Source organism: Neodiprion fabricii, chromosome 7 (genome assembly GCF_021155785.1).
Source record: "Neodiprion fabricii isolate iyNeoFabr1 chromosome 7, iyNeoFabr1.1, whole genome shotgun sequence".
In the NCBI taxonomy this organism is placed as follows: Eukaryota; Metazoa; Arthropoda; class Insecta; order Hymenoptera; family Diprionidae; genus Neodiprion; species Neodiprion fabricii.
The window spans coordinates 8,286,068-8,307,762 of NC_060245.1; the positions used below are offsets into that span (position 1 = coordinate 8,286,068).

A 21,695-nucleotide genomic window follows, 5' to 3' on the forward strand; every position below is an offset into this window, starting at 1 on the left:
TACGACTTATCGCGCGTGCATATCTTTTTTATCATATCCAGTAAAGAATCACGTATTTTTTTCGACATTAACGAAATAATTTCATTTTGAACTCTGTTGCTCAAGTAATGACACCGCGTCTCTTCGGTTCCAATACGTGATACATGATCTGCCATTATCGGATAAAATTTTGCAAATAGTTAAATGAGCTGCAAGAAGTTGCCGTTATTACGCGGCTATAATTCACTAGAGCCACCGTTTAGTGCGAGAGATAGTGTGGCTAGATCCCAATGGACACATGATAGTACATGATACGTCAAATATACGTAAGGATGGTTTAATTCGAGTATGAGTAGAAATTATAAACGTTTAGAAATCTACGTTGCATAAGCTGGTAGGTATTATCCAGCAGCGATGAACGTTGAAGCTATATTTTTAGAACTCCATAGATGCATTATACGTTTAAAAATGGATAACTTGATGACGTATGAATATAAACTGCAACATTCGTATATCTCGTTGACGAAAAAGCGTTGAATAACCGTGTATGTTGCAGTTGTATCGACTTACAGACTTCTACGGTTTACTTTCGACCATGATTATCGTTTTATCAACTCTGATGATCAACGTTTAGAGTAATGGTTGCAATAAAGTATATCACTAGTCGATAATTTGTATTTTGTATATCTGACATCTACGACTCTTAAACGATAGTGTTGAAACGTTTATCAATCAACTTCTTATAAACTGTGAAAATGATTCGAATAATTATTGAATCTATTGGTAAAAAATGCTTCGTATAATTCATGCACCCAAAATTACAGTGCCACATTAACGAAAAATTTGACCTCGGTCGAGATGTCACGTTCTTCTTTCATAATTTGAGATGTCACATTCTTCTGACACAATTTGCGTTGTCACGTTCTTCCATACTGCCGTTGATATGTTCAAGGGTCGTATGTTTGTACCTTTTTTTTGTGAGTGGATAGTGAGTAATAACTCTCTATCCTTGCCAGGGTAATAACTCCTGAATGTTAAAAATTTTAAGTATCATCCGAACAAGTGAAATCTTGTAGAATAATAACTACGGGCGAGATTTAATTGAGTGACTTCAGTTCCTGACGTATATCGAGGAATCCTAACCCAACTTTCATTTACGTCACCGATGCTTACGATGCTTTTTCTTCGATTTCTTTATTTCAGTTTTCGTTCCAATTTTCTCAATCTCCTTTCCAACTTGTTTCCCGTCCTTTCGTCTTCATTTAATGAATGATTATCTCCTCTTGGATTCATTTTGTTGTGCAGAATAAAACAGCGTGTGGCTTTTCTCTGACACAAAGAAAAGGAATGCAGATTAAAGAACGGCGGAATGAAAGGTTCTGGCTGAGATTTTTAGCTTCAAGATGTGGCGAAATCTGGCATGGAGTAGGAGTACTACCAGTCACCTCGAGGAAGAGGCACAAATGCAATTCACATCATATCTCAATAGTTAGTCTTGGGTATTGAAAACTTATAAGTATACTATCAGAAATAGTAAAAAACCGCAAAAAAAATATATTAAAAAGTTGTCTATATTCACAAAAAATGGATATGTACTAGGGGGTACAACGTATGTACAACCGTGCAACAAAAGGGTTAACTTGACGATCTGTCGCAATCTTTTAGAAAAAATTAAAAATGAAGTCCTCCATATCTACAGCATTAGCCATGTTGAATTCCAACAATTTAATGTCAGAATCTATTCAGGTGAAGATTCCGTGATCCCGAAATCAACTCTGCTAAAAGCGGTTAGAAATTGGGGAGGCTGATTCTTGTCATTAAGGGGATCCGTACAATAATAAATTTTCAGAACACTGATTTTGCATATTCCAATAGCCTCATCTTCTAAGAATATTTAAAGCCTATGACCGATAAAAAATTCGAAGAATTGTGGAAGTTACACGAATATTAGTGAATCAGTGCACCTGGCCGCTCGGGTCAGGTCATACGACGCCCGTACCGCGAAGCCGGGACAACCGCTAGTGTTTTTCAAATTTTCCCCTACATTCAAGGGTACAGGTCAACCGGTTATACGATGATTAGATTATGCTCGGTCTACGTTGAGCCTTCGCGAAGCTAAGACAATTTTTCTAGTTGAGAAACCTTGGAACACAAGAAAATGAGCGAGAGTGGCGAGCGTTTTTGACAGAAAGGGTGGAAGATTGAGCGCAGGACCGCCGTGCATACGTAGAAAACATGTGTTTCATGAAAAGCAGCACACGAAACTATAGAGTGCGAAGGTGAACAGCAGTGCATCTCCGAAGAAAATAAAGTCGACGAAATCGGTTGACGTAAACATTGATCGCAGTCACGGCTATGTGATTCTGAATTTCATTTCGATTTTTGCTGCGATTAGTTCGTAAGTCAAGTGCTAAACATGCGATAGTGATATTCGATTCTTGGAATCACATGTGAGAGAATTAGGCTTTAGTTCTAAAGTGTGACAAATGTGAGCAAAAGTCCACAAGTTCGAGTCCCTTTACTACTAAAACCACAGGTACGAAATAAATATGAGATTCGCTCTAAGCATACGATTATTAGGAATTTGATTGACAGCAATGAAAATTTTTGCGGGTATAGATCTTCCGGAATGCTTTTGTCAATCAATCAACGACAAGATTACGCGAAACGTACGAAATGCAGCAGAAGTGGTTGCACATTCATCTATGCAAGCACCAGCTAAAGAAGAAAAGCGACTCACGGGAATAAACGATAACGTCGATGAACCTGCTCGCATAATTGTCTCTGGAGACGGTATTTGTAGAAAAAGAGGGTTTTCGTCGCTCGAAGGTGTAGCAACTCTCATAGGATTTTGATCTGGTAAAGTTGTGGATGTTATCGTAAAGTCGTAATTTTGTAAGATGTGGCAGGTTTCAGAAACCAAAGAGGAATCCGAAGAATACAATGAGTGGTATGAAGTCATGCGTCTAAATGCAGAGAAAATTATAAAGGAAGTTCAGGGAAAATGGAAATTAATGGAATTGTTGGAATGTTTGTAAAATATGAACAATTTACACGGCATAAAGTATTTATATTACGTTGAAGATGGCAATACAAAAATATTCAAATCTGTAACAGAAGCACTCCGTGTGGAGACATAATTATGAAAAACAAAGAAAGTATTGGACATGTTCAAAAACGCGTAGCTACTAGGCTCCGGAACTCTAAAAAACAAAATAAAGGTCTCAGAGGGAAAGGAAAATTGACAGCAAAATTAATCAACGAATCGACAGTGTACGACGGACTGGCTATAAGAAATAATTGCTAATCCATCGCCGGCGTAAAAAAAAGTATGTGGACAATATATCATAAAATGCTCAACTGACAACGATCTTCAATATGATAATTGCTCCACTGGTGCAGAAAGTTACTGTACGTTACGACAAGCAGAAGTCGCAGGTTTTTTGGATTTATATACTCAAAAGACTGCACTCAATGCATCTGTAGCAAAAGCGATAAGACCGGTATATGAAACCTTCAGCAGCGAAGAATTAGTAGAGAAAAGTTTAGGAAGCTTTACCCAAAATAATAATGAGAATTTGTACTTCAAAATTTGGAAAATCGCTCCAAAAATATCATTTAGCGGAAACGTGTTTGTTGAAAATGCCACATACATTTCCGCTAGTACATTCAACGATGGGGCAAACACTTTTCTCCAAATCCTGCAACAGCTTAATATCGTTATCGGACCAAATGTGGCAGGAGCTTGCGAAGTACTGCACGACACACAATTGTCTTCCCACGCATCCGGTTTGAAAATGCAACAAAAGAGACTAGAGTTGCTAGAAGAAATTAGGAAAATGATGCTGAAGATACTGCCAATGCCGAAGAAAGCGCTTCATATAGCGAAGACTTGTACTGAAGTAAATAAAGTCAAATATATCACAAACAGGGCATGCCAATTTCAATTGCAAACTTTGAAGCCGTTTTCTTACAATAGTAGATTGTGCACCTAGGGAGTAAAATGGCTTACTCCCGAGGTGCACACGATACTTTATATACCCCCTGCCATGTTTTCCGAGCTTCCGAGCCGACATATCCCATGGGGTCGTATACCATTCAACCCAAACTCAACCACGCGTCCCAAGGACTAAAAAAAACCAACTTCCACTTTTAAGCCCTGAGAATCCGAGGAGGGAGTAAACGTCGTTTTTACTCCCTAGGACTTGAAAGTACTACTTTACTCACGGTTCGGAGGCATCTAAAAGCAAGGAAAACATGCCAGTGGTACATAAATTACATTTTTGACCTTGTGTACGTTATAACTCACGAACTGAGGTTCGGAACGCTTTCAAATTTATGGAGCCACTTTTTCATACCATTCCCTTTGATATGAACTATCGATCAGAAAAAATGTACTACCCAATTTTTGTTCATTAAATCATATGTTCGATAACAATTGAGGTCAATGGTTTAATGGTCTCCAACTTCTACTATTCATTTTTTTTTCAATTGTATTGTTGGTTCACACGAAAGATACATTTATTACTATGAATAAAACCTTCTTTTTTTGGCTCAGAAGCTTCGATCAATTGTAGCGATGTACACCACCAGCGCGTGCGGGGAACGCTGCGGCACACTTACGGGTGAATAAGTCCGCTAATTTGGAACATTTTTGAGATTTTTTTTTACAACACACCTAAATACCTAAGAAAATTTCACAAATAAAAGCTTCGCTAATATATCCTTTGCTATTCCTAAAATCGCTATTCAAATAATGCCTTCAAATTTCATGAAATGTTTGTATATACCCCCTTCATTCAACCAAATGTTATCTAAGCGAATAAGCTCCTCAATTGTTGCTCAGAAAGAGCTTGGTAACATTAAATAAGACGAACCCAAACAAAATATACCAATTTAACGGGAACCTGGTTACACGTGTACAGGGGTAGTTCACCCCCTATGTGACATTATTTCGAAAAACGCAAAAACACATGTCTTGCACTTTTTTATGCTCTTCCAAATACAATTAAGTGCATCCAAATACGAGGTAAAGTTTGTTAATTATGAATAATGTATAAATTTTAACCTCTGTAAGTTATTACCATTTAACCTTGTCATATTCGGAACCCGAAGCATTTTTCATTAGTCGCCATGAGAATTATCCTCCAATTTGTTTTATTCAGATATCTCATCTGGAAGCATGCAAAACTGTGAAACTACCACTGGGGCTGCTCAACTTTGGGGGTTGATTTCATCCATTCAAACCGTTCTTCCGCCACCAACGGAAAAATGTTGCTTAGGTTTCGATGAAGAATAATATCGTAAAATGAACGAAATCGGGTGGGGGGGGGGGGGGGGGGGGGACATCTCAATACCTTTCGTTGTCAGTTTATCAGATATTTTTCTCTATAAATACTATTGGATGAAAACTCTGAATCATGTACCATCTTGATCTACTTAGTTTTCGAATTAAGTCCCCGTATAAAATCGAGTAACAAAGTGAGTGTCTTAGCTAATCTTATACTTCAACATTGCCTCAAGCACTCACGGGTCTTGATAGTTCAACCTTGAGTTTGTTTGCTGGAGATTGGTTAGCTGAAGCTAAAAAATAAAAATAGCTCAGTTGCGCTCCGACATATAGTTTCTGGATTCACGACATAAAATTAGTATAAGACTGAGTTTTTTAATTTATAGTATGTAAGAAAGTGCTCAACTAGTCTTGTACTCTACTCCCGACTTCATAAATTTGATTTTTTGCAGGTGAGCGCATTCATTGATGCTTCTGTGGTATATGGTGCAACTGAACCCAGCGCTGAATATCTTCGGGAAGGAGTGGGCGGTCGCTTAAAAATGCAGGTAACGCCGGATAACAGAACGCTCCTACCTCCAAGTGAAAACCCGAACGATGGATGTAACAGGATTCTCGAAAATCTGCGTGGGCGATACTGCTTCGCATCAGGCGATGCCAGAGCGAACGAGAATCTTCACCTAACTACAATGCATCTGCTATGGGCTCGTCAACATAATAGAATTGCAGATACTTTAGCCAGAATAAATCCTCAATGGAACGATGAAAGACTCTATCAAGAAGCAAGGCGCATTGTTGGGGCTCAGCTACAACACATTGCATACAATGAATTTCTACCCATCGTACTAGGTAAAACTGCAATTGATGAGAAGGGATTGAAACTTCGCAATAATGGTTATTGGAAGGGTTATGATTCCAAAGTTGATCCTGCAATAGCAAATGAATTTGCAGCGGCAGCATTCAGATTTGCTCATACGCTGCTCCCGGGGCTTATGAAAATAACTGACGCGGCAAAGGGAACTTCTTCATATACAGAGCTTCACAAAATGCTCTTTAACCCTTACAGTTTGTACAAATCAAGTGGTGTTGAAGATTCAGTTAGTTCAGCCACTGCTAATTTCATACAAAAAACTTCGACACATGTTACTTCACAGCTGACCAGATATATGTTCGAAGATCCTGTAGCCAATAATTCGATTCCGTGTGGTTTGGATTTGGTGTCTCTAAACATACAACGAGGTAGAGACCACGGGTTAGATGGCTATCCGGCTTGGAGGGAACGCTGTGGACTCAGTCGTCCAGCCAAATTTTCGGACTTGAAGGATGACCTTGATGCCGATGCATTAGCAGAAATATCCAAGTTATACGTGTCTGTGGATGACATCGATTTGTACAGTGGAGCATTAGCCGAACTACCAAAGACTGGTGGACTTTTAGGGCCAACGTTCACATGTCTCATTACTGATCAGTTTACTCGATTGCGACAAGGCGATCGCTACTGGTATGAAACTGACGAAGCGCCTCAAGCTTTTACGAAAGGTAATCATAAAATTATTAATTTAAAGATATAATAATAAAAATCAGAAGTATGAGAGAATAATTAGCTATCAGAATGACTACCATTTAGTTTCACTACTTATCGTCAAGCATTGGTTTTAAATTCAAGTAGTACCTGGTAATTAATGAGCTAATTAGCGATCCGCGATAGTGGACATCGACTTGAGCGATACGCTGGAATGAAAAAATTTCGTAATCCGAGAACCCATGAGAATCGGTTAATCTCGCAAACAATAGCGCCTGTTTTGGAATTCCGGCTACGCATAGTGGAGCTCATCACTCTAGTCTTGGCGTGTGATCAAGAAGGAGCAATTTTCGATTTTGTAATTCGAGTAAACGAGTATAGGGAATTACGTATAGTAGCGGTAAGCGCTAGTTCATTCGACCGAATAAATTCCGAGAGCAATCAATTACCGACGGGCCAAATAACAATTGGCCATTTTGAGTTACCTGCATCGAAAAGTGCTCGAAATTCGGTTCCCAATCTCAGTGTTTGGTGACCGTAGTTTGAATTTCATGATAACGCATTGAGTCAAGTTTGTTTCATTGAGTATTTTAGAGTAGAGTCATGGTTTGAAATCGAGTCATTCATATTGTTAATTCCGTATAGCCAATTTCCTCTGTACTGGATTGAGTCGCGTAAGTTTCTTTCACGTGTAACCTGTCAAGTCAAGTAGTGAATTGCTACGAGTGAGCGTTCGAAGTCATATTAACCACCTGACTTCCAGGGCATCAAAGCGGCGTCAAGCTCGCCTGTGCCATAGCGACCAGAAATCGCAGGATGGCGCTGTAAAGTAATTCAAAATTTTTGGTATCTCAGGTGAATATTTACTTTTGGAAGCATATGTTTTCAGTAATTCTAGGCTCAAATAATCTGATGATGACCATAAAAAGTTATGTCTTCCGCGTATACATACAATTTTGAGCCTTTGGGGTTGACCAATTTTTAATCATTTTCTCAAATGGCGTCATAGAACAAACTATCATCAATATCAACTATCAATAATCATACTTTTTTTCGGGATGAATTCTTCTTCTGAAAAACTTCAAATAATAACATTTTTGTTTCCAAATACGCAATTTTTAGAATTACCCAGCAATTTTTCTAATATAAGCTACAGTTATATTGTACAATTAATCACATTGACTCGATAATTCTAGAAGTCACGTATGTCGATTCAAAAATATTATTGTTCAATGTTTTTCAAAACAAAAATTCATTGTGAAAAAAGAACTTGATAGTTCGTTCTATGACGCCGTTTGAGAAAAAGATTAAAAATTGGTCAACTTTGAAGGCGCAAGACTGCATGAACGCACGGAAGAAATAACTTTCTATGGTCATAATCCAATCCCTTGACCTCAGAAATACTAACAACATCTGCTTTCAGAAGTAAATATTTACCTGAGACACACAAGAACATTGAATTACTTTACGACATCATTTCGCATGTTCGGCAGTGATGGCACAGGCGCACTTGATGCCGCTATGATGCCTTGGCAATTTAGTGGTTAAGCTACTTTTGCACTGTCAGAAAGTATCGAAGTTTCAGATGCGTGTCGATTGCGTTAAGCGGAGTCCGAGACGCTTGGTTTAAGATTTGTTTCGATATTTCAAGTCAAATATTTTTCTAAGATTTCTTTTGCTCTTTCGTTTACGTTCCTTACTATATCGCAGTCAATGCGTTAACTGTGAAATTGCTTGTAGTGCTAACCAGCACCTCAATTCAGTTGTAAGTTTTGAGCTGTGTTAATAGAGCATTGGTTTAGTCGTAGGTTTTGGGATTTGTGGTGATTAACGCTTTTAATTAGCTGTACATTTCTGATTTAGGTTTTGATGTAGATGTCAAATTGCAAGCTAGAAAGCTCAATAGTCTGTAGGAGTAGTTAGTTGATGAGTACTTTATTTTCCTTTTTGTTTGTTGGCAGTTTATTTTCAGATTCTTGAAGCTCGAATCAAGTTCAAAATTCATTTCTATTTATATCACACTAACAATAAGACTCTCTTGTTTTTTTTTTCTTCTATGGTTTCTAATTCCAAATATGCCATTTTTTTGTTTCACTTTGTTATATCATGTGGCGTTAACAAGTGCCCCTTCTTTCATTCTCCAAAACTACTCGTCTCCTCTTAGCGGTATCAAGCTACCGAGTGTAGCAGCAGCCAAGGATTAGCGATGCTAGAGATGACAGAGCGTGTCAATCATGCCAGGCACCCAATGAAACGTCGCGATATATTTTGTTACATTCATTTTGCAGCTTTCATCGAGGGTCACGAAATTTTTTGCACTGTATAAGCACTTGGCTCAACTTCTCCGCATTTGTTAGGTGTAAAAAAAATTCGCATCACACTACATATGGATTGATAATTAATGGCTGGAATCAGTTGGTAAAATAATCATGCACTATCCACAATATTGGCTACAATCGGATGGGACTTAAGTGATTGAATAAAGTTAGTCCAACAACGATCATTCGTAGATAAATTTTTTGATCTGCATTTAAGTAGAGGGGCCGCAGGGCTCCAAGGTCACCAGAATTTTTCTGAGTTCCCAAATCAACCTACTGTGTATGCGAGACGGCGGGAAAATTTAAAATCCACGTAAATCGAATGCGCACACGTACTCGACGTTGGGGGAATATAAGGTATGGGAAAGTGGTGGCATCATCGTCCTCCCGAATTCACGAATTCCCGGAACCGTCAGCGATGACCGTGAAACTGACACAGACAAACAGTTGGAGTTTCTGCAGACAAAGATTTTTCGAGAGGCTGTAGTGTTGATAAATTCCTAAAATATTAGGTTTCATTATTATGTATTTATCCTTTGTATGAGTCCGCTCAACCCCGTAATGACTTGTGCAGGATACTTACTCAGAATAGGCGTATGAAACAATTTTCTTGACAATGGTGTCACATATTCTCCCTCAAATGCTTGCTTCCAACGGTTTACTACATACGTGAGCTGGATGGTAATGAAAAACTCATCACATATATGGTGATATTAGCTACTGTCCACCTGAATCGGGTTGTCTAACATTGCTTCCACCGTTACGTCCTAGGTAAATGATGATACGAAGATCATATTCCCAGATAGTACCGGCACGCTGCCTACAAGTTGTGTACCTAACCTGTATTTGAAGATTCTCTTCAACGTACAGCACTTGTTGACGATGACGTCACACATTTGACCTTAAACGCCTGCCTCCAACGGGATACTAGTTGTTCCTCAGGAATTTCAACAACGTCACCAACTTAGTAAAATCACTTTTGCAGATTTCAACTTGTTTGCCATGACAACGCGACTCCAAATTTTCGGAATTTAGAAAGGGAAACAGTTCTTGGACAAGTATCGATATGACACTGAGCGGCCCGCGGCGAACAGTAAAACGTTGAAGGTTCTGAATCTGCACCTGCTTCAACCTCAAGCGAATTTGCTATTGCATACAGTTGTTCAACTGACTCTTGGAGTTGGATCACAAAAAAGACCGTACTGTGGTTCAAGAAAAATTTCATACAGTTGTTTAACTGAGTCAGGAAGTTGATCTATGAAAAGACCATGCTCCAGCTTATTGTTCATGCATTAGGCAAACAAACAGTTTTCGAAATCGTTACACAAGCTGCTTCGTGTAGATGAGAAGCCCGCGTTGATCAGCAAACTTTGGATTCTGTAAGGTTAATCCTCACCAGATATTCACGTCTTACCACTATCACAGCTCAGACACAAACCTTCACAACTAGGACACAAGCATTTACAGCTCCAAAAAATCTCTATAGCTTGGATACAAACATTCAAAGCTCAGCCAAGAATCTTCACAGCTTGAAGAAATAAAATACACTATCATCGAAAAATAAGATCTAGTATCATTGCAGAGCTAAACTTGTCGACAAGCAGGAAATTCGCAAGGAAAAAGAAGTCTTGCGTCAGATTTCTCGAGCAAGTAATGCAATTCGTCACAAGCATAGACTGCTAAAGATAGGAAAAGAGTCAGTGCAGGAGAAAATGAAGGATATTTTCAATCCTGTCCTAACTTCGCTGCAGGAATTTGTAAAGCTTACTCGAGGTGTGAAAGCTGTCAAAGAAGTGAAAGAAGAAATGAAAAATGAAATCAAAGATGAGCAGAAAAACGAAATTGAATCTGAAGCAGCAGATTCTTATGAAACTGCGAGAGAAGACCAACAAGATAAAACTTTTGTAGAGCCATCGACGAAATTAGAAAACGAATATCTTGAGATTTTTGACGATTAACAACAATAGAATAATTTGGATAACGTGTGTGGAGTGCGGAACCTTTCGACTGCTGGACTGATGGTTGGCGACTCAGCAATACGCTTGGAGCATGAGTACATTCGCACAGATGTGTGCAGTATCTGAAAACCAAAGGACGGTTGAACTTGTTTAAAAAGATGCCGAACACCGCTCATATTACCTCCAACGACAAGCAGAAATACAAAAATATCGTTCTCGCAACAAATGCTCATAGAAAATACAATAGTATGACGGCACCTATTCGAAACGCTCGTGATGTAAATTTCAAGTATTTTAATTACGGAACTGCTCAACATTTCTACGACAGGCAGAGGTGTATCGTCACAGTCGTTGAAGCGTACAAGTGTTCTGCTACCTCAAGCTTGGATGACTCGGAAAGGTGTTAAAACAGAAGATATTTTCTGACACGAGGCCAACGGTTGGCGAAACGTCGCCGCTTGTTTGTAGCTTCTTAAGCTGTTGGGAAAACAAGTCGCATAAATTAAATAATGTCAATTTTCGAAGAATTATGGGAAACGGGAATTATTTATCAGCTAACTTTCATCGCTTTTTAATTATTTTCAAGATGAGCGTCGACATGTTTGGACAGCAGCTGAATCGGCTGCAAGTACTCGTGGGCCTCCGGGTGTTCCATTTAAAATAACTGTTGCGAGGAATTACGATGAACAGAATAAAAAACTGTGCAATATAGCTGAGCCAGTAGAAGAGAACAATGCCGCGAACTGAAATTTTCACAAGCGAAATTGAATTTTTGCCAAACCAAATCGTTACCCATGGTCAAATATTCAGTTTTAGACTACTACGGAGAAAGCTTTGGATAACATCAGCCGGCACGATGAAATGATGTATTAACCGGTTAGGTTTTGACAGTGCACACAGAAGTTGGATAGATCAATGTGATATGTGATATCAAAGCTTAAATAATTACGAATTTTTTTAAAATGCATTTCTCTACTTTACATCTTTTATTTTTCACCCTACATACAACATAGTAAGATCTTTTGGTTTGCTCCCTATACATATATAAGCATCGTCGTGCAATTCGATTTCATACCCGTATACAATCAAACGCAATAATGATAAATCTCATTCACGTATTATTTGCTAAAGCACAGTTTATTTATGTCTTGCAACTCCGTGAGATCGTGCCTGTAGTATCAGGAAATATGATTTGTTTGTCGTTACTTCAACTCAGTGCTGTTTTTTTCTGTTCTACGGTATAGACTTTGTGCTTCTTTACTTAATATTAGGTTCTAACGTTAGAGTAAATTTTGTAACTCTGAATCCTCTTGTCTACACATATATGTTCACAGCCGCTGATTTTATAATGACCCCAAGGTAACATGTCTGTTATGTCAGGTAGCAAATACCGTTTATCGCCATAAGGGTTAAGGGCTACTTTAACTTGCTTAACAGTTTGTACATGCAACCTAGACCGAAAGATGCATTGACTTCTATACTGAATAATCATATTTTGCAAATAGTCCAAGTAGGTGTTAAAGTCTATAGTGTTTTTGATAACAGTTCGCTTCACGCCCTTAGATATTTTCATACCATACTCGTTTTTGACCCATACACTGTACGTTTTGCTGGGCAAGCCTACAAATTTTGTCATCAATTTACCGTTAAATTCATCCTTCGCAAGACCTACAACCTTCTTGTTGACTTGCGGCAAACCAAATATATTCTGAGGATGGCAGTCTGAAGTATCGAATTTACGGATATCACATTTCATAATTTCATAAACATCCGGACATCGTATCTCATAGATGTGGCTGTCAGTGCCTGCATATAATAACTTACAACGATCTCGGAATACCGGTAGCATATAATCATACTGAAAGTCGTAGACGCATATTTTCGATAAGTTTAACACTCAAGATCCAACATATATTGGTTTATTTAATACAGCTTCCATCTTTTGCAATTTCGGAGCAACAAGAAAACTGCTGAAAACAGAACGACTGTGGAAATTGGTTTTTGTGATGAGAGCTTCCGCGCTGTATCTCCCTTCCCACGTTGTTACGAGTTTTACATCCAATCTTTTTCGGACATTCTCCACAAATCTGCCAAAAACAGCATTATTCATGAGCTTGAACAGATATTTCTCAAACTCGCTTTTAGCATGCTTTCGCATATCGCTATTCAAGTCTATATATTTTTTCAACCAAAGCGATTACATTTACAAATGTAACAAATGGTTGATTTTTGAAATTCCGCTTCTTGGTCTTAGGTCAGTTGTACCATCGGTAGTGAATACCAGAACACTATCTCAATATCTTCAGCCTACCGAAGGAGCTGTCACGCAAACCATCCAGCAGGTTTCAGATCTTGGTAACTACGGTAAAACGATAGTTCGTCGTCGTAGCTGCGCTCATAACGTAAAGTCCTACGCTGAAGCGTTCGTGCTCCTGGACAAACTCGGTCCTAGAATTACTGTGCTGTTGAACTGATTTCAGAAGACATACAAAATCGGCATAATAAACAATAAACGGCACTTTTTTCTTATTATTAAAATTCTTAATTTTCAATGTATTACTCATTGATGACGGTAGCACATCTTTGCAGTTATTTATTTTCAAATAATCCAGTTGATGAATAACCAACTTTTCTGCATCGTAATAGTGGTGGGGACACCGATCACATATGCATTTTTTAATTTTCTCACTTGAAAGTTGTGTGTAGACTAATCGAGACAGATCTTTGATCGAAACATAATGATATCGGATCGATGTTTCCTCATCGCTGCTTTCAACTTCCTGTACTTCTTACCCTTCATCAACGTAATAATTTGTATGATAAGTATATTTACGTGATTTTCGTTCTTCAAGGTAGTGCTATATATAGATAGAAACAACCTTAAAGTTTCCATTTCTCTTCTCCGGAACATAGACGTTAATAAAAACATCATTTTGTTTCTGAAATGTCGATTCGTAATATTTCTCGGTGCCACAGGAAAATCGATTTCAATGGAATTCGGTTGAGTTTTGAATAATTGGTATTTTGAAACACGTGTACGATTGTTTGCACTTTCAACAGGATGCAATGCAGATAACAAGGCCCATTCAAAACATTCAGTGCCGCTGTTCTGCACATTGATACAAGCTTCTCCTGTCTCAAGAGCTGAGGGTAACTTAATGTAGGAGCTACCTCACAGAGAATTATATTTGTCGATGTTAATTATTAAGTTAAGAATCGAATGCAAGGTGCAGCTTGAATTGCGTTCTTGGATCTTCTTCATATCTTTGAGGATAGGATCCAGTATATTTCTTGAAAAGCAGGGTGTCAGATCAGTGATCTGTGGAATAGTTGAATTCTTCGTGCTAAAATATGTCACTTCAACAATATTCTTATCGTTTTTCAAAGTACTCTATTCCGCAGCTAAAACACTATTTACTTTTGAAGCGTTCTCTTTTTTCAATACCTTTGTTATTCACGTTTCAAATAGAGCCTGTACATCTTTTATAAAAGCTATTGTATCTACATGTTTCAAGTTTAATATCACTCCTGATCGGATACGTTTCTTAAAAGCTACATCTAAATCATACCACTTAACTCTATCACTGTACGTCTCTCGCGTGTTTTCAAACTACCACTATGTTTTCGTAAACTCTTCAGGGCGTTGCCTAGCTAGAAAGCGCGGGCTACTCCGCTTCCCGCGTTAACCGTGGCGAGAGAGAGGGTAAAGAAACAAGTGAGACGGAGCAGCCGAGCTGTCGCCGGAGTGGGGCGGGTGACGCGGCTATCCTCTTCCACCCCTCACGGGCATTCGGTTTCAAATACTTTTAAACAGCCCAGTGTATCGCGCTCGGCACGACGCAGCGCCTGATGAATAATAGAAAAAAAAAGTAGACTCCTTTCAGATTCCACTTGAAAAATTTACTAGTAATACTGAATTTAATAAGGAAACCGAAACTATTTTTTTATAATTCGAAAACTTGTCATTAATGAGGTAAAAATCGTCAAACATTTGAATTGTTTATAAGAATTGGGATTTTCAATAATGTTCAACATTGCATTTTTTTATGAAAGATTATTCGTTCACCTTCCGAATGCACTGTAAATGATGTCTTTACGTCGAATAGAACCGGATATATCCGAGCTCCTTTTGGATCAAAATTGAATGATTGTCTTGTAACTTTCGAAAACAAACATAATTCGGACGAACACAAAAATGCGTGTCGATTCTTTTTACCTTTATTTCATGTGAAAAAAAGTATGAATAGATTGAAAAAATACGAGGTTATTTTTTGATTGACGTGACGTAGAATTCCTTATACGTATGTTGATATAGATATACATTCTTAATATTTCAACGAAAATTATATTCGCCGGCGTCCGTATTTCTACGCAATGCGATCACGTGACTGGTAATAGTCTAATAGCCGGTATTCATAGTCACGTTCGATTTGTAGGACTGTCTTGAGTCAGCTCAAAGCATAGCTTGATCGGCTGAGAGCTATTCCTAATACAGTCTCGAAAATAATACGTAACTATTTACGAATACCGGCCAGACGTCGTCACAGGTCATTTTAAATTGAAAATGCAACGAATAGCTGTGAGCAAATTCATGATATAACAACGAAAATATCATCAATCTCCCAGGTCTCACGACGTGGAGGTCGCTAGCAAACAGAGACCCGCCTAACCCGTCCCTACCTCCCAACCATGATCGGGTTTGCACCAAACAAATACAAAATGATAAAAAATAATATAAAATGGTAAAAGTAAAATTAAACTCGTTTAAACTTAATAAACATAATCACGAAATCTATATGAGAAGGATCTCATAAAAATTAAATTGAAACAGTATAAGTGAAACATGACAGTAATCTTGATAGAGAAAATTGATATAACAAAGCATCGAGCATTGTATACATTATATGGCTAAATACATTCTATAGAAAGCGCAAACTATGGAAAGTAGTACGTCACGAGTGCAGGTCACAGATAGTAATGAAAAAATAGGCTATAGAATATTTACATAATATACATATAGGTATACACGCAGTCTGGTCCGACTGCAGAAAGTACTCCTGGAATGAATAATCAGATATATAATTATAACGATATGACTAGCAAATTTTCAGCACAGTAATACATATGACTAACTAAACATAAATCACAGAAATATTGCACGTAAGCTAGATACAAAGCTATTATATTCATGTACATGTGTACATATATTTATATTACAGTTTTTTGTCGTCTGTCGGTCGTGAATTTACTGTTTCTTACGCGCGGCCTTATCTGAGCTTCGATGATTTGAGGGGTTCGCGGATTGAGAGTTATCGGGCGCGTCTAAAATCTACGATCTCGGGTAACAAACAAAAGTAAAAGAAATCCGCTAATTTATTCTCCATTTTTTCGGCCCAGAATTTATCGTCACGTTTTATTTTATCAAAAATCAATCCCTTTGGCGTCCAAACTATAAAATAGCACCACTTCCTATTCGTAATATGTAGAAGACCTTGGACCTGATACATGTAATTATGAGAAAACTCTAACTTGGCTTTTCCACTGATTATTTTCGTCTCAAATATTAATTCTGTATCCCAAAAATCTATCGAGCGAGCGCAGCGAGCGAGCAAAATTTTTAAATGTTCAACCGAAATCCCACAAAAAGTACTGATATCCCCAAAAAGCACCTCTGGTGCAAAAACCTTTCGCCAAGTATATTAATGTGACAGCCACCCACAAAACAGCCACCTACAAAACTGTCATCAAATCAGATACTGCTGCCAAGTATAATTTATTTAGAAGCTAATGATGATTTTGATATACTATAACTAATGACGACAAAAAAAAAATTGAAATCAAAATTGAAATTGAAAAAAAAAAAATTATTTTTATTGAAAAAAAAAATTGGAGATAGTGGTATATGGCGGGCTTTTTCGAAACAAGCACAAGAAAATACAAGTCGAGCTATATCAATGTTGTAATGGCAATATAAACATGGGCCCACCAAGTACCACGTACTCCAATTTTTTTTTTTTTTTATCTAAATTTTTGTTTTTTTTCTTCGGATTTCAATTTTTTTTTTTGTCATCATTAGTTATAGTATATCAAAATCATCATTGGTTTCTAAATAGATTATACTTGGCAGTAGTATCTGATTTGATGATAGTTTTGTAGGTGGCTGTTTTGTAGGTAATGTATGCATTAGGGTGGGCCAAAAAAATCGGCTATTTTTTTTTTCACGTGGTACTTCGAAAAATTGGTTGGTAGAGACCTCAAAAACATTTTCTCCGAGTATGAGCTCTTAATTTTAATAGGAAGGTCCTCCGCCACGCAGTTTTCTATTTTTTTCTTTTGGTGAGGACGAAAAATACATATTTCGGTATCTACTATTTATAAAAAAAAAACATATATCATATTTTCGTAGGAAATTGAATCCTCTACAGAAAAGGTTCTTTACAATTTTTTTGTATACTTCACTGTTCAGAAGATATTCACTGTCAAACTTCAATGCGCACTATTTTTAACAGTTTTTTGTTAATAGTTCAAACAATTTCAATTTAATTCGTGAGCTTCGGGAAAATTTGTACAAATTTCAGCTTCTGTCGTCGAAGTAACAACTATAGAATTTCTCTGTTTCAAAAACTTTTCGTAATTTATAAATTTTTTTAGTATTTTTACAAATTTTTTTTTTTTTATATTTTGAAATCCCAATCATGCTCTTAACTATTTTTATGGCGTTTGTTCAGAGAACATTTTAGAACTTTTTTTCACAAGTTATACGTAAAATGTTTTAATCGAGAGGATGTTTGTTTTAAATCCTATGGCTTCGTCTGTTTGTCTTGTGTAACTAACGCCACTGTTAAAAATAGTGTGCATTGAAGTTTGACGGTGAATATCTTCTGAACAGTGAGGTATACAAAATATACAAAAAAATTGTGAGAGACCTTTTTTGTAGAGAAATCAATTTCCTACGAAAATGTAATACACATTTTTTTTTTATAAATAGTAGATACTGAGATATGTATTTTTCTTCCTCACCATAAAAAAAAAACAGAAAACTGCGAGGCGGAGGACCTTCCTATTAAAATTAAGAACTCATACTTGGAGAGAATGTTTTTGAGGTTTCGACCAACCAAATTTTCGGAGTACCAAGTGAAAAAAAAAATAGTCAATTTTTTTGGCCCACCCTAGTATGCATGTATGATTACCCCAGAATTACGTCAAGTTTATTTCTAAAAACAAAACGCGCGTATTTTAGTGGCCTAATACGTACGCGCCGTATTTACTTCGTATGGAAAATTCTGCCAGATACCTTGTAATTTTACCTTGGATACTTAGGTAGTCACAATAAGTGATGAGAATATTCCTTATGATCGACAAAGTGTAAACACTAATGCAAATTGCCGAATAGTGATTTCGATCATTTAACCTGAACACGTAACAAATTGATGACATATTTTAGCGACTAATGCAAACCGGGCTAATACCACACGTCACAATGCATTCTAGTTTATATTTTCGTATGTATAAAAAACTTGAGAATGAATTTATACTGCTATCATGAACAGCAATATCGGCTCTTGAAAGTACCTTCTTAGATTAAAGCCCTGCGATTGTTTGTACTCAAGTGATTGAATCTCGAAGTCGGAGAGGATGCGACATCAATCATATAAATAATTCGATTTACCTAATTTTTTCCTGAAATTTGCCAAAATCTTTATGCCGGGTCGTTTCTCCTTCTTCAAAGACAGGTTCCTTCTCTTCTTAGCCATCGCGGAAATAAATACTGACTCGAAATAATAAAAAACACGGTAGAAAAACACAAGCAAAAAGAAAAGCGCGGAACACTATCCACGTGCCGAGCGACGAGGATTCGAACGAGGGGAATTGTAGTGGGGGGGTTTGAGTCTACTCTCATCGCCCGTAATTCGCATGGTCGCCGGCCAACGCGGTCGTGGCGCTAGCAGCCGCCCGCCTTTTGCGCGAAAAATTTGCTGTTTTATGCTTCGTGATTTTCCTTCTCATTTCCTCATTTTTGAAGATACTTAGATTCTTAGGGAGTCATTTTGAAGATAAAGAATAGATCTGTGTCGCCTTTTTCGCCGAATCTCGAAAAAAAATTCACTGTTCACTGTGTCTCACTTCAAAGATAACGTACTTTCAAGTACGTTTTTCGCAAATTTGAAAGCGAAATCGAAAATTCGGCAAAAGAAGCGACACAGATCTATCCTTTACCTTCAAAATAACCCCCTAAGAACCTAATTATCTACAAAAAAGAGGAAATGAGAAGGAAAATCGTGAGTCTCTGTTCGCGCGCGCTCTTCGCGGCATAGGCAACGCCCTTCTCTTCAAGTTATCCTCTCTTTACGCAATAGCCAACCCAAAATTCTCAATGTGCGTATGCCATGCCGGATTCACTTTGCCACCTTGTATGTATTCGCTTACCTTCAACCAGAATTGCTAAGGCCCATTGTAAGAGTGGTACTATTTTATCACAATTTTCAGCAGGCATAATGGTACGCCTGATTCGCTCACCTTTATTCTTTTCGCGTACTTTTCAGCTTACTCGATAGTTGTTGAAGGACTGTGGTCAAGTAATTCAGAATCAACCATTTTACAGCGAAGAATTCATCAACAATTTCTAGAGCTATTTCTCTAGAAGGCATTGCTTATTTTAAAAACCTCCGCTAACTATCCATTCAATCTGTTGCATTCTACAACCGGCAATTGTGAACTCCAAGTAGACGTTGAAATTTGATATCCGTGCTATGCAGTCATCATGCACGTGATGCCTCAAGCTTCAACAATTTGCTGATCGACGCGAGCCGCTCAGCGTTATATCAATACTTGTCCGAGAACTCTCTATCTTCCGTGATTTCGAGAATTCGTAGTTGCAATATAGTGGTAAACAAGTTAAACATGTAAAGGTGATTTTACTAAGTTCGTAACATTATCGAAATTCTTGACGAACAAGTAGCGACCCGTTGGAGGCAGGCGTTTGGTGTCGAATGTGTGACGTCATCGTCGAGAAAATTCTTAAATACGCTTATTCTAAACGTGCATCCTGCGAGTCATCACGGGGTTGAGCGAACTTGGACAAAGAATACATGATAATGAAACCTGATACCTTACAAATTCATCAACACTACAGAATTTCAAGAGATCTTTATCCACAGAAATTTGAACTGTTTATCTGTCTTACAATCAATTTGAGGGCCATCGCTGACGATTCCAAAAATTCGTGAACTCACTACACCCCCTGTCATAACCTCGAACAAAGGACCACGATACCGTGAGTCCCCCTACCCATTCTTCCCTTACCAACAAACGTAGCGTCGAGTACGTGTGCACTTCTGCTATGCGCTATAGCGTCGATTTGTGGACTTATTGTTGGACAACTCCTGATGGCCCGAACCCCCCCCCCCCCAGCTGATCTACTGATTTGAAATTTTATCAAGCAATTAAATAGGCTCTGCCTATCCGAAATATACGTATACGCACCGAAATTCCCATCATTGTCTTCAATCTGTTCTAAAAGAACCAAGTTCTAAACTTATACCATATAATAAAGAACTAAGTTCTAAAAGAGAAAGAAATTATATGTCATCCACATCATTATTTTGTGACGGGGCGCCGCACCGGCGTGCCGTCGCCTGACGGTCAACCCGAACTCCAAATAGACAACAATATACAAATTCCACAGAAAGTCTCTGCGTACACTCGGTGACCCCACACGTACCGAGAGACCAATAAAATCACGCGATTTACCGTACTCCCGCTTCAAGGGACACGGCCAATCACATTCTCCAAATTTGCAAAACCATACGCCAAAACGGGTATAAAAGACGAGCACAAAGGTGTCTCGAGATCCATCGTTTAACGTCTCTGACCAGCAGCAGATCAGTTATTAGGTCCACGTATGGACAGATCCGAACATCCGCTTGCCGGATCACCACATCTCAGCGAGGAGCTTGTAGTCGATGCAAACCTACAACTACGAGGCAAGGATTCGTCACTCCAAGGACCCTCGACCACCACTCTCAATCGAGGAAGGGTATTCAACGTAAATAACAAATTCCGTCTTTTTCTTAATAAAAGTCCTCAGGTATTAGGAAGCCGTGTCTGGGTGAAGCCCAGCATTGCATCTGACGTTAAGCATCAGATACGGTGTCTGTCTCAGAATCCTTTGACCCATAGGTATGGTCCCTGAACCTGTAAAGAGCCTCCTACATTGCGTCAGGCCGTCTTGATGCAGGCGACGGTATAATTGCGTAGAATTCCCGTCCTTCTGACAACCACGCTATCACGTAAGTAATATCCCGTTTTGCCATTAGCGAAACGAAACATTATCAACACCAAATGATAACTCGTCAACGACGATCTTCCATGGTCAAATACCGTCCTTCTGACAACCACGCTATCACGTAAACAATATTTCGTTTTGCCATTTGCGAAACGAAACATTATCAACACCGAATAATAACTCGTCAACGACGATCTTCCATTGTCAAATACCGTCCCTCTGACAACCACGCTATCACGCAAATGATATTCCGTCTTCCCGTTTGCGAGACGAAACATTATTATCACCAAATAACAAGTCGTCAACGACGATCCTCCATTGTCAAAGTTTAAAGAAATATTTG

General features: G+C 38.2%; 1 protein-coding gene across 1 annotated transcript in view; it reads left to right on the forward strand.

Annotated features, from left to right (window-relative positions):
- Positions 1-21,695, forward strand: part of LOC124185964 (peroxidase-like) — an 80,350-nt gene that overhangs the window by 53,639 nt on the left and 5,016 nt on the right. Inside the window, exon 4 of the mRNA XM_046577227.1 lies at positions 5,722-6,808. Within this exon, the coding sequence (XP_046433183.1) occupies positions 5,722-6,808 (1,087 nt within the window). The remainder of the gene's footprint in view (positions 1-5,721; positions 6,809-21,695) is intronic.